A 14,727-nucleotide genomic window follows, 5' to 3' on the forward strand; every position below is an offset into this window, starting at 1 on the left:
GTATGCATAAATAAATCAATCTTTAAAAAAAAAACTAGGGATCTCATCTTCCACAATGTCAGTTTGAATGAAACGTTCCTCAGAAATAGATAAATCTGACTAAAAATATGTAGAACACACTCACTATATATGGGATGGGATGAGAACCTTAACTTAAAATAAGGAAGTAAGATTTTTCTTAAGTGAAAAAGTTTTAGAACAATTATCATGTAATGAAGACTGAAAAAATTCAATCATTGTAACATTCTTTGGGATGCCTATTAAATGATGTAATAACACTACAATCCCATATACACAAAATTTTTCTCTAAGGATCTCAAAGAGTTTTTCAGACACTTCCTTAATGACTCATAACAGGGACTGTCATTCCTATCTCACATATGGAAAAAACAATGGCAAGCATGCCATTCTAGAAGGCTTCTTATTGTCTCCCTTTTAAAAAATGTGTAATGACACTCCATAGATATGTCATATTTTAGTACTAAAACATGGCAAATATTATGCTTTGATATAAAAAATACTTTTCAAAAAATGTTCTTGTAGACATTTATGAGGAAGTTTAACAGTTTCAAACTTATCAGCAGTAATGATCAAAAATAAAAAAGTTCAATACAGTCATTTTCAACAGTGAAGAATATCTCAACCAGTAATTTCAGCCCCACCCCACCCCCAACACACACACACTTTCTGGAGAGAGAAAACTCTAAAACATATGGCCCAGGAAGAAAATCTGTATTCGTTTATAGCAATGAACTGGCTTTTACATCTCTGCAGCTAGAGTACGCAAATGACTTCACAGACAACAGCTTCCGTATGTTTCATATTTTTAACATTGACCGTTCATAATAAAGATTCTTTGATCCCAGATCAAATGTTTGATTCAATTTTCTCTACACTTACTCAGAGTCACCATTATAAAAGTTCCCCTCTTTCCCACCTCAGATGTTCCAGCCCTTCTTGCAATCGGAACTATCTCCATTTGTCACCTTCTTCGTGGTACTTCCCACCCCTTTGCTGTGGTTTTAGTTCTGCTCGTTAACCTCTCATACAAAAGAGGCACAGTAATAAATAATTTTTGTACATAATAAGTTAAATGCAATAAATAAGGTTCCTCTAAGGAATTCACAGGCATCTTTAATAAAACTGAAAGTTCATGGTAGAATGGTTAGTACAAAAATAAATAAATAAGTAAACAAATAAACTCTCCCAATCAGAAAAAAATAATTCTTTTTTTTAAAATCTTAATTCATCTTTTGAAAAATATATTCTTGGGATTAGAATTAAGAAAACTGAATTGAAATTGGAGTCCTTAAATTAAAACAAAAGACCAAAAGTCTAGATAAATATTAAAAACATTAAATTAAAAAAATGTCTAAGCAATTGTAAAAACTTAGAGAATCATCAATGTAAAGTTTTAAATGACTCCTAGACCTTTTTAAAGATGTTTTCAGGAGTAACATTTACTTGATTTAATTTAATTGACATAGCCCTAACCATGAATTTTACAGAAAATCCTTAAACAAAGTTTAAAAAAATCTAAGTTTCTAGTTGTAAATAAATTTGATAATAATTTAACTATATCTGAGCCTATTTAAATATATTGTTAATAAAGAAGGGCAGAAGGGAAAAGGAGGGAAAGAAAGAGAAGAACAAATAACAGTGAGATAGAGAGGGAGAAAGGAAGGGAGGGTGGGGAGAAAGAAAGCAAGGAGAGAGAAAGAAGAAAGAAAAACAAAATATTCTAGTGTTAAAAATCCCTTTAAAATTATTAATTTTTTTTGTTTTTGCTTTTCTTTTGTTTGGACTGATAGACAAATCAAGTTTTAGCATACTTATTTCAAAATATAGCCCATGTATATATAATTATATATATATATATTAATTTCAAAACGTAGCCCATATATATAATTTTATATATATATATTAATTACCACTCTATAATAATAGAGTTAAAAAATAATAGAGTGGTAATTAATTCCCTGTCTTGGGCTAATGCTGGAAATCTTGAATTGGTTTAGACTTAACATTATTCTAGGCAAAACTGACTTTTCCTGGCTTTTCACAAAATGCACTGTTGCATATATCACAACTACTGCAATAATTACAGATTACCTTGCATACGGTAGCAAACTGTTGGTTATTTCCTGCTCCAACTACAAGATAGCCATCCTTGGTTTTAAAAGCCTAAAATAAAGAAATAAACCAATGAATAGATATATAAACATGTACATGCATAAATAAATAAGCTTATATGTTTAGAACACCACAAAGGTTGACTAAAACTTACTATATATTTTGGTTATATTCCCCATACAATTGCACCCCCTCCTTATTTTGACCCTAGTCCTTCCTCTGCCTGCCCAAAATGAAAATGCATACATTGTGCAAAAACGAAAATTATGTAAGAATTATATAAAATAGAATATTAATTAAAAATAAAAAATAAAAAATACCAATCAAAAGGAAAAAAAAAAGAATAAAAGGTTACCAAAAGAAGGACTTATTCTCTTAAAAAAAAAAAAAAAACTTATTGTATAGAAAGCTTGGTCTAATATTCACACGATAATTAAATCAATATTAACTAGATTATTTTTCTCTTGTATTTGCATAGAGAGGGAGGGCAGGAAGGAGGATAACACGATAGGAGGGTGGGAGAGATCATGAATCAGGTGATGATGCTAACCTTCTTCTTTGAAGCTCTCACAAGTTAATTTTGGGGCCATTTTTTCCTTTTTAGTTAAATGAGAATTGACACATCAGGCTTTCTTGATCACATGTGGCTTTTTGTGCTTGAAAGTATCCCTTTTAGGAGACAAATTCATTTCAACAGGAACAAACCTATAAGTATTTGACAGTCCAAGATCCTTTAACTAGCTCCCGTAAAGAACTTTTCAACATTCCCTTCTCCATGGTTGATCATAGTGAAGACTGGAAAAACCAAATATTACAATCAGAAGGCTTTGTTAAGTAAATGAGTTACCTTAACTTCCTTCCTTTTTATTAAAAATATTGCTTTTGTACCTTCAAGTACATTTTCTTCACTTTCTCCTGCATCTGAGAAAAATGACATCTATCTTCCTTAGCAGGGCTTATTGCTATGTTAATGACTTCAGGAACCCTACTCAATCATCTTTAATCATCATTTCCACTGGATCTTTCTCTATTACCTACATGTACGCTCATGCCTACACCAAAATTAATACAAAAAAAACAAATTTCCATAAATTCTGACAACTTTCTCAAACTATCTTGAAACTTTTCCCCTTCCCTCCAACTCTAAATGATAAAAAGAAGCAGGACCTGCCTACATTTCTTTTTTTTCTTTTTTTTTTTTTAATGCTTAGCCATACTTTTTTTTTTTTAAATAGAGGCATGTTTTATTTATTTATTTATTTGCTTGTTTGTTTTCGTTTTATACATGCTTAGCCATACTTTTTTTTTTTTTTAAATAGAGGCATGTTTTATTTATTTATTTATTTGTTTGTTTGTTTTCATTTTATACATGCACTGGGTACAGTCAGAAGCGCGGGAGGGTGAGAGAATTCACCAGAGCCAGAGCGGGGAGCAGAGCAGGCAGAAGGACCAAGGTACACTGCTAAGGGGAGCAGCGGGCGGCAGGAGAGGTCTGCGCGCCAGGTGGGACCCTCCTCCGGTGGCCGGGGAGCAGCCAGGGATCGAACTGGTGCCGCAGAGGCCGCAGGCAGCTTTGCAACCCAGCGCTCAACCGCTGCGCCACCATTTCTTCACCAACTACAACAATCCAGTGCCAAGATTTTGTCACCAGGATTCTTACTCTATCATTACACTGAAACTATTATTTCTTTAAACTTTCTGTATTATTTGGTGCTATTATCCAGCCCTTCCTTCAAGAACCTATCATGTCTGGGCTCTGTTGGGACTCATGTTCCATCTCTTTGACCTGTTTTCCACATTCCTTTTTTGCAAGATTATCTTCTCTTCTCTTCAACCTTCAGCAGTCCTTAAGCATCTGTGTTTCACCTTTTATTTAATTTCCTTATTATGGTAGCCCTAGCCACAGGTGATTATTAAATTTACATAAACTAAAAGTAGTCAATCACAAAAGATCATATATTGTGATTACATTTACATGAAACATCCCAAATAGACAAAATCAATGGAAATAGATAAAAGATTTGTGGCTATTAGCAAAACAGGGACCCCACAGTACCTAGAAACCATGAGGAATCACTGGCTTTTGCCTATGTACCCAAGCCAACAAAAGGCATGGGTGAGAGGCCCACAACATGCCAAGCCTAAGGACAAGGTAGATTGTGGGGCCTCACCTCAGTATTCATGATTGAAGTTGGCCTCTAGCGTAAGGACCACTGTTGGGTTCCAAAAGTGGTGGCAGAGGGCAGCAGTGGTTTCCCCACCCTGCCATCCCAGTGCAAGCAGCCCCAGTGGGGCTCAGGGAGCTGGTTTGGCAGCTGGCCTCAGGGCATGCAGCCTTTGAGCAGCCACCAGGCTGCTCCTGATACAGTGGTGGTGACAGTGGTGGTTGCCTAGCGCAGAGCAGGCCAGCCCTGGGGCTCTAGCAGGAAAGGTTCCTAAAGCCCTCAACTCCTGGTTTGAGTCCACTGAAAGGAATGTTGGGTCCACTGAAAGCATGTTTCGTACTGTGGCTTTAGGAGGCCTGGGAGAGAAGTCGGCGGCACATAGGACAAACATGGCAGGCTTGCAGGAGCAGTGTGCCCTGCGTCACTACACCTAGTCCTGCTAAAAGGTACTAGGTGTGGCGTGCCTATGCCACACTGAAGTTTGCGCCTGCTAAGTCTACCCTGAGCCCCTTGAGCCCACAGTAGCAGAGGAGTCTGCTCTGGCCTCAGTGCAGGTCAGGTTCGGGTAGGTTTCCCTTTTGAATAGGGCTCCAGCACTGAAAATTAATCAATCAAGTTTAAGTTCAATGGACCCATCAGGTTCCAGATCTCCAGTCCCACTCAAGCTTTTAAGTCCTCTAAAGAATCAAAAATTAGTAAGCTGATTGGTGCTTAAACAGCACTAATAAAACAGCTAGGATTGAAAACATCCAATTAGGTTTGTAAGATCAGGGACCCTGAAAATGATATAAGCAGGGCAGCAGCCAGCTTCAATTCATTCAGCAGACAGCTTCAGAAGATTCAGATGACTTCATAAGAGAAGCATTCAGCAGACAACCTCAGTGAAAGTCAGCAGAATATCAGGACTTCCAAACCTTTGTAGTCATTTGTAGACTTTCAGACCTCCATGGACTTTCAGGCATATACAGACTTTGTCTGGCCACACTGCCTGCCTCCAGCCCTGTCTCTGATATAGCCTGAAAAGAGCACCATCAGCTAGGGCCTGGTGTTTGTAAAAGAGCTCTTTGCTGTTGGCTGTATTCCAACAAGTCACATAGAGCTATAAAAATCGTTTCTCTGGCCCTGCCTTCTGGTGACCAGTGCTGACCAACACTGCTGAACAGTGTCAGGTCACCTCTGAGAGTTGTCCATCGCTTTCTCCTGGTGTGTTTGCTTTCACTGCTGTCCAGCCTGGCCTTGAGATAGCTGCTGTGGACTGCTGTGCAGTTTTCACAGCTGCCACGGTAAGTTTGATCTTCATCCACTGCTTACCAGTGTGCCACCAGCTCCAGGCTCTCATCAAAAGGACAGCGTCATCTTGCACAAGCAGACTTTGTTTTGGACTACTGGACCCTGTGGGCACTATCTAGGTTGAGAGAGCCAACCACTTGTGGACTTAGAATCTCTTTCCTTCTTCCCAATCTCCCCTTTATCAATAAACACCAATTTTATTGCACACTAAGACTGAGTGATATCTTGCAATCGTGAGCACACAGGTGAGAACCCACAGTGACTCTCCCCCACCTTTGGACTGCTGCACTAGGGCTAAGAAATCTAGAGAGTGACTGCTAACAATTACCATATTTCTTGTCAGGGTATGAAATGTTCTAAAATTGATTGTGATGGGCCTCCCTGGAGTTGCAAGGGGCTAAGCACAGCATTATGAAGCTATCCACAGCCTCTGCAGCATGAGTTTGAACCCTGGACAACCAGGTTGCTACCCACATGGCTCAGCAGACCTCTCCTGTCTCGCCCACTGCTCCTCTCAGCAGTGTATTTCCGTCAGTCTGCCTGTTCTGTTCCCCATTCTGTCTCTGGTGAATCCTCTCACCTCCCCACACGTCTGGTCTGTACCCCAGTTCTTGTATGCATAAATAAATATATCTTTAAAAAATTAAAAAAATAAAATTGTGGTAATGTCTGCACAGCTCTGAATATACTAGAAACCATTGAATTATACACTTTAAATGGGCAAAATGTATGGGGTGTGAATTACTTCTCCATAAAGCTATTATTTAAAAAATTAACAGTTCAGTCCCAAAGCATTCATAGCCAATTGCAACTATTATCTGCAATGTGAGGTAATGCAAATAGCGAGGATTTCCATCATCACAGACAGTTCTTTTGTACATTCCTGGTAGACTGAAGCAGGTCAATTATAGTTTTCCTTCTTATTCTCCCTACTAGTTTAGATATAATATCTGAAGACTATTAGACAGTTAATAAATTGTCCTTAATGAATTAATCAAATGATCGCACACTTATAATAGAGTTGAAACTAAAACTGTATCTCAAAAACATTGTAACAGCATTTTATTTTATTTATATTTTTGTTTGATTTGGTAATAAATGTCAATAAGAAGATATCACATCAAAAAGATGGCATATATATACAATGGAATACTACTCAGCAATCAAAAAAGATAAACTCATGCCATTTTGCAGCAACATGGGTGGTACTGGAAGGGATTAGGCTAACTGAATACATCAGAAAGAGGAAGATAAATAATACCACATGGTATCACTTATATTTGTGATATAGAAAAACAAAACTGAAGGTCAGAAAAAGAAAAAATTTAAAACCAATCTTTGAAAATTTACTATGTGGCTTGATATCTACTAGACCCATGGCTTTTGGCAGGGTAGTGAGGGATGAAGGTGAGGGGCACAGGGAGAACACATGGACTTTGTTAAAGGACCATGGGTGTTTCACTGGTGAGAGTACTACTGTATCACATGATCTATTTTAACCTTGAACACAATTTATTGTTATTTTTCAGGGCAATGGTGAGTTGGGAATAGATAAATAATATGAACTAGCAATGTACTGCCAAGCATAATGTAAAGAAAGATCTTCAAATTTTGGATCAGTGTCGTTCACAAAATTTAATTATACATGGGATAGGGGGGTATGTTCATTTTTTAAAAATGTTAAACAAATGCCTGTTTTTTCCATAAAATCATACCAAGAAATATACCTTTGATGACTTTTTTTTTATTTTTAGCAGCGATAACTAGATAATGATCATAGGAAAGGAAAGACTGAACAAGAAGCTGAGTCACTAGAACACAATGAATTTAAAGAGCACCAAAGAGAGGTATAAAGAAGGTAAGATTACAAGTTCTTTAAAGATGTGTTTGTTCCCTATAATTATTGCTAATATTTAATTAATAAGCATAGTTTAAATAAAAAATTTAGGGCCTCCCCTGGTGGCACAAGCGGTTGAGCGCCGCACCGTGAAGTTGTCCGCAGCCTCTCAGCGTGGATTCGATTCCGGCCACCAGCAAGAATCCCACATGGCACAGCAGACCTCTCCTGCCGCGCCCGCTGCTCCCCTCAGCAGTGTATTTCGTCAGTCTGCCTGTTCTGTTCCCCGCTCTGTCTCTGGTGAATCCTCTCACCCTCCTGGCCTGTATGTACCCCATTTCTTAAATAAATAAATAAATAAATAAATAAATAAATTTTAAAAATACCACCTTATGCTATAGGCTGAAAATGTGTTCCCCCAAATTCATACTTTGAAATCCTAACCCCAATGTAATGGGAATAAGATTCAGAACACAGTTGTCTATGAAACAGAAAGGTGTTCCTCACCAGACACCAGACTTGCCAGGACCTTGACCCTGAACTTCAAGGAAGATGAGAAATAAATACTGTTTGACACCCAATATAGGGCATTCTTTCATAGCAGCCCAAATGGACTCATAACTTGGTGCTGAGAAGTGGAGTACTATTGGTGCTGCTGTAATAAATGCCTGAAAATATAGAAGGATGTTTAGAACTGGATAACAGAAATTGGAAAAGTTTTGAGGTATGTTATAAAAAAATCTACATCAGCATGAATGGATTTTAAAGGCATTTCTGGTAAGAGCACAGACACCAAAGAGTTTTGCTGCAGAGTAAGAATCAATCTTCTTGGAGAATAGCTAAATAATCCTAAATAGAATGTTGACAACAAAGCCTGACGAAGTGGAACATACATGGGATTAGTTGAACATACAAGGTAGAAGAAAAGAAGACTAAGGACAGCCAAAATGTAAAATGCTTCATTCAGTGACTGTTGAAGCAAAGCAGATGCTGGGTGACGTGAGAGTCAGTGTGAGGTACTCAGAAGAGTTGCAAATTAAAAGTAGAAGCTCAATAAATATTATTATTAAATAGTTACTAGTATACTGAGTCCTTTATTAAAAGAACACCCGAGAGCATTCTAAGTTCTTTGATCCTGATCCCTAGGCACTTATCTACAAAACACTTCTCTCTCTTTCTCATTCCCTTGGTTGCCTTAATATCCAAACTAGGCAAGTAAAGTGGCAACATAAGATTGCAGGCTTACTCTCACAGAGAAAACACAAATGAAAAACATGAAATTGGTCCTCCAATCCTTACGGTGGGTGCTTTTCTCTTGTCAAGAATACAAGTTTCAGGAGGATTAAAATAATTGCTTCTGCATGAAATGAAGGATAAGAGGGTAGCACTGGCAAGGGTCTATAGTTTTAAATGGACAAGGCCCAACCCAAGTCTTTTCTGATAGGAGACCAGGTTTTATTATTCCTGGGGAAAGAAATGCTTCTTATTGTGTACTCTACTTATTCAAGGGTGACAAATTTCACTGGTAGTCAGAATACACAGAAATTGCTTTTTTTCCTTCAAATTCTAGTCATGATAAAACTCATATCCTAGAAAGGGAGGTGTTTTTCAGACTGAGAACATATTAATGGGTCAAGGAATTAGATGCCCCAAAGAAACTGTACAACTAATAAGCAAATCAGGAGACATGAAAAGGTAAAAGGACATGGGAACCCGTTCCTCTACTTAGAGCAGTTTCAGATGTAAAATGTGAACATGAACACATCTAACAAACTGAGGGGAAGAGATGTCAAATGCAGGAGTCAACCTAAAAACAAAATAATGAGAGGATCTATCTGGAATTCCCATTGCTCTTGGAAGTATCTATTGCTACCCAAATATCCTACTTTCTGAGCAGTCAGAAATTGTAATCTGGACTGATGATATCCTGATTATTAAGTTGACTAAGGATAAAACTACAGAATGACCTCTACAAGTTCTGCATCAACTCAATATATCATATTATCAAATGGAAAAAAGGAAAATTATAATTTCCTGCGTCATTCTCTTAAGCTACCATATCGATACATCCAGTATTTTCCCTGGTCTAAATAAAGTGCAGACAATTGGTAATGTGCTATGTCAAAACAAAGAACATGAACTTCAAGTCTTCCTATAGCTACTTAATTTTTAATAAGATTTTCTTCCAAAAAAGGTAATCGTTGCTAAACAACTTCATCATTTACTGGGAAAAAAAGACATTCCATGAAGTTTAACTCACTGCCATGAAAATGTTTTCTGGAATGTCAAGCAGTTACTGACTTTGGGTCTGTGCTAGTACATCGTGACAAATATAGAGCACTATTTCCTACCACTAACAGTTCAGTTCACCTTATGGTGCTGAAGCTGGCTGAACCAGATGGCACTAAAGCACAAACTGCTTACAACCCAAGAACAGTGTCATCTATGGGATGAAACTATGCAACAAGTGGTAAATGAACCCAGTAGTCCCTAATTTTACCTACTACCTATTTGGCTTTGTCTCCACATTGTTCATTTTGATATCACTTCAAGGATACATTTCTGAATACAAACCCTTCCCTTGAATTCTAATACAGCCTTAAAGAGCAATTTAAGCCTTAAATAGCTATACCCATTTCCTGCCACTCCAGATCCAGAGCAGGTCTTGCCAACTCCCTAGGAAGCTCGAATGGCCAAATAGATTCTTGAGGTCCTTCAAATTAATTAAGTCTCATTTCAAATAAAACATGGCTAAGATTTTCAATCACTCTGTTTCTTATACTGGACAAGGGGTAGTGGCAAGAAAGGTAATGGAAACTGCCTTAAATTATTTATATTCTTTGCAAATTGTCACAGATATTATTTTTCCTATAAAAGAAGTCCTTTGTGAAGAAAGTTTGCTATCATTCAAGAAGGTTGTCATCATGTATCTTGGACCTGATGTAAAATACACATGGAGTTACTTTTCCCGAAAAGTACAGGCCGGAGCCTAGTTTTAATGGTGCTGCATTGATTGTATTATAAGGAATCTTAAGCCACATTATTCAGAATAACCTGGCAAAAAAACTTATTGAATGGAAAGTAACCACAATATTCTGCTCAAGAGATCATACTGATTTTTCAGAATCACTTCAAGGTAAAACTTTCTTGGCTGTGTTAAGCATTTTTAAGTTTTCTTCATTTCACTTTGAATGTGTTACTATAATCACAGTTGCACGTTATTTTTATGTTGATCTATGAAAATACCATACTGACAATAAGCCTTCATTTATCTTAAACTAGTTAGGCATTCATAGATCAGAATTTTATACAAATTATCATCACAACATTTCACCTTCAAGGAAGGAATCAAACTAGAAAAGAAAATTAATTATGGTTATAGTAAGAACTTTCTAAAGTAAATTATAGAGTAGATTGCCAGTAAGGTCTTCCAAACATATCTTATTTCTATTATACTTTAAGATTTAGCAATAACAAAACATGTGGCATACACAGCAAGACCAGATTAACAGGTTACCCTGACATTAGACCTGCCAATTAGACCTGAAAAGATATTGGAATATAGGCCCAGCTGAGAACACTGTATGAAAGGATTGAATAAACATGATTTGGAAAAACAGTAAAGAAGATAAAGTATCAGAGTATGGAAAAGAAATGGGCTGAGTTTTGATTACAAAAAAATAATAGTAATAATATTTAAAAGTCCTCAGGCCTCCCTGGTGGCTCAAGGGTTAAGATGAAACCTATGAAGCTATATGCAGCCACTGCAACACGAGTTCGATTTCCGGCCAGCCAGCGAGAAACCCACGTGGCGCAGCAGACCTCTCCTGACTCACCAGCTGCTCCCCTCAGTGGTGTACTTTGGTCAATCTGCCTGTTCAGTCCCCCACTCTGTCTCTGGTGAATCCTCTCACCCCTTGTGCCTCTGGCCTGCACCCCAGCTCTTGTATGCATAAATAAATAAATCTTTAAAAAAAATAAAGTCAATGCAAACAAACAAACAAAATATTTGAAAGTCCTATAGTAGAAAGTTGGCCCCTAAGACATATTGATATAGGCTGAAGGTCTCAGTTACGGGAATGAGGCTCAGAGGAAAAAAAAGAAGGTAAAGGGTGGTGGGACAGTACTAAGCAGTCAACTAGATAAAGAGATCCCAGAATACAGTCAAAAATAGAAGCACACTCCTTTGGAAAAAAGGCATATGAAGCAAGGAGAGTGAGCGAGCTCTGGAGTCTGCCACACAGCACACTAGCCTTATGTAATCAATAGTTACCTCAAACATCTAGGGCAATAGCTGGCATAATACGACTTTTAAAACATTTTTTTTAAATCAAGGCCAAGGTCTGAGTGCCGGGTCACGGTACGCTCACCAATTTAAGAAATATTAAAAACTCTATAAAAGACTGGGTGGCAAAACTTGGAAGCACAGAGTAGAGGAAGTATCAGGGGCCCAAAGTTGAGGACCCACTGATACGGCAAACATACTAAAAATCAAGTATCACAATAACCTTCCCTCTTCACATCTATGTTTAAGAGTAAAGACAAGTTTAAGGGAAGATGGAAATATAATTTCAGTAGGAGTTCCAAGTATGTCTTGTTATTGGAACAATGGAGACTCTGTCGACATAATTAACTATTTCTCATTCTTCTTACCAAGGTCAAAATTTGTTCTATTCACAAACCAGAAATCTTGTTAGTCAGGTGTTCTGAGCATAGAATGATTTTACAAAGCCAAGGAATTAAAATTTTTTTCACATGTTGCTAAATTAAAATTCAGTTTTTAATTATATAACTATATATAAGTTTTCTTGCTTCTCAGATAATATCCCCTTATGCTTCCATTTGCCTCCTATTCACTTATTTCTTTCTTTCCTCCTTGTACTATTGCTTCTACCCCAAGACCCCCCAAAAGAGCTACTCTAAATCACAATATCGTTTTCTCAAAGTCCTCACCTTTATTGATCTCCTTGTTTCCAATAACCAACCTTTCCTGTATTTCCCTGGGAAGAGATTACACTAGCTCTCTTCCTTCCTTCCAATACCAATTCATTCTACTTGGTGGGATTTCCTGAGCTTTTCAACAGAGCACTCTTTTTTCATATCTTTTGTTCCTATGACCGCACCCATTCTCAGAGATTTGCAAGCATAACTTAGAGTCAACAGAGATTAACAGTAACTCTTTGTAACACTGGCCTATTTACAAACTCTTGTACAAATTCTTCAAAGTTGGTAATCAAAACCTGAACAAATTAATTACCTGTAAACCAGGACTGGGAGAAGTTGGGAAACTGCAACCAGAGAACACCCTGATAAAGCTGGAGCGCATAATAGGCTATTCTACTAGCGAAAGTGTAAATGAGAAGGATCCACTCAACAGAAAATGTGAAAGAAGAAAGAAATCCCCTGAATAATCTTAATCATAGCCTTTCTTTAATTTCTAGCTTCACACCATTGTGATCAGAGAAGATGCTAGATATAATTTCTAATTTTATATATATATTTTTGAGATATGATTTTTGCCCTAGCATATGATCTATCTTCAAAAATGTTCTCTGATGACTTGGGAAAAATGTGTATTCTTTTCTTTTGGGGTAGAAGACTCTATACTGTCTATTAAGTTTATCCGATTCAATGTTTCATTTAAGGTCATAACTTTCTGTCTGGGTGATCAATCACTTTGGAAGGTATGTGTTGAAATCTTCAACTATTTTGTTGTTGTTGTTGCTATCAGTGTGTTGCTTTTGGTCTGTTAATAGTTCTTTTATATAATTAAATGCCCCTGTGTGTCAGGTGCATAAATATTAATAACAATGATAGCTCAATGATAAATTGCTCCCTTGATCACTACAGAGTGTCCATCTTTGTTCCTCATGACCTTTTTTGTCTGAAAGTCTAATTTATCAGATATGAGAATGGAAGCTTCTGTTTTTTTCTCTGTGTTACTGGCTTGATCCAAAGACTATCATTTAAACAGGCAATATAAACCTTAAAAGCAATTATTGAAGTTAGGTAATAATGCTGATACAATAGCTATCGACATAGAATGTTCTATCTAACTAAAGTGCTCTTAGAGGATAGCATTGAAATAAAAGCGTTTTCATACTGATAGAGTATGAGGATTTAACATCACCAGATCCTTTCCAACGCAACTTCTAAGGAATATACTTTAGAAAGAAAGAAATTAAACCTGGAAGGGATGGGAATGGTGAGAAAATTAAATAATTTACATATAAATGAATCTAACTAAGGAAACATTAATGTGCAAGAATGATGATGATGATGATGATGACAATGATAAAGAAAAAGGAAGAGGAGGAGGCAGCAGTAAGATCTCCTTCGAGAAAGAACCTGATGTGTGGTTACATCAGCAAGATGGCAAAATAAGAAACCACAGACCCTCCTTTTGTCCCTGGGGAACACAGATTCAATACATAGTTTAATTCCCTTTGTGAGAAATCCAAGGAAAGGATAAGAGACTCCTATATCCCAGGTGACCCAGGTAAACATGAAACTAGTCCCATAAAAGCCATTAAGAAAATTTTTTGCACTCACTTGCCATAATCCCTCCCTCTCCCTGAGAGAAAAGCCCCAGCTCCGGCTTCACCCTGAGAAGAACAAAACATATGTCCATTGTGCAGACTTTATGAGAGGCTCCTTGAAGGGCTGGTTTCTGTCTTGCCAGATTTTAAGTACTAACAACAACAACAAAAGAAAGGTTTCAGACTGTGGACTGCTAAGAACAAAGGTGAGAACTGGATTAACATACACTGACTCACCATAGTCTTTCTCCCTGGTTCACTGCAGAACTCAGGGGAGAAAACCCCTAATTCCTTGCTTCTCTCTGGGAGGGGGAGAGAGGAGAGAAAGAGAATGGGTACTGTTTTCCAGATTTTCAGGGGTCTGACCAAAGAATTGGTTTCTGTCTCTCTGTTTCAGAGCTGTTAGAGGACCGAACATGCTCTAGATGCCTGAGGGCACTGAAAACAAAAGAGAACTGGACATCATGCCACTATCCCAGAGGATCCACCATAGAGGAATTGGCCTCTCACACAGGGAAAGAGAAGGGTGGAGCATGTATCCAATGCTCTGCTCTACAGGAAGCTGCTCAGGGGTCTAGTTTCTGTCTCTAAGTACTGACATGCTACAACAATCACTGAAAGTCTAGGGGCACCGGAGAGCAAAAGGGAGGTTAAGTTTGCAGTACCTCTGGAAAACTTACAGTACTTCAGATAGACACCAGAGGGAGCAAGAGATTATGCACTCCTGAAAAAAGAAACTGGCAAATTCCTGTTTCGTTTCCCC

The 14,727-nt window shown here is 37.6% G+C and overlaps 1 protein-coding gene across 1 annotated transcript in view; it reads right to left on the minus strand.

Annotated features, from left to right (window-relative positions):
* SUGCT (succinyl-CoA:glutarate-CoA transferase) overlaps positions 1 to 14,727 on the minus strand; it is a gene marked incomplete at both ends in the record, with an annotated part of 823,481 nt that overhangs the window by 476,817 nt on the left and 331,937 nt on the right. The window contains one exon of the mRNA XM_084229769.1: positions 2,113 to 2,184. Within this exon, the coding sequence (XP_084085895.1) occupies positions 2,113 to 2,184 (72 nt within the window). The remainder of the gene's footprint in view (positions 1 to 2,112; positions 2,185 to 14,727) is intronic.

Source organism: Talpa europaea (genome assembly GCF_964194135.1).
Source record: "Talpa europaea genome assembly, chromosome: 3".
Taxonomy (NCBI): Eukaryota; Metazoa; Chordata; class Mammalia; order Eulipotyphla; family Talpidae; genus Talpa; species Talpa europaea.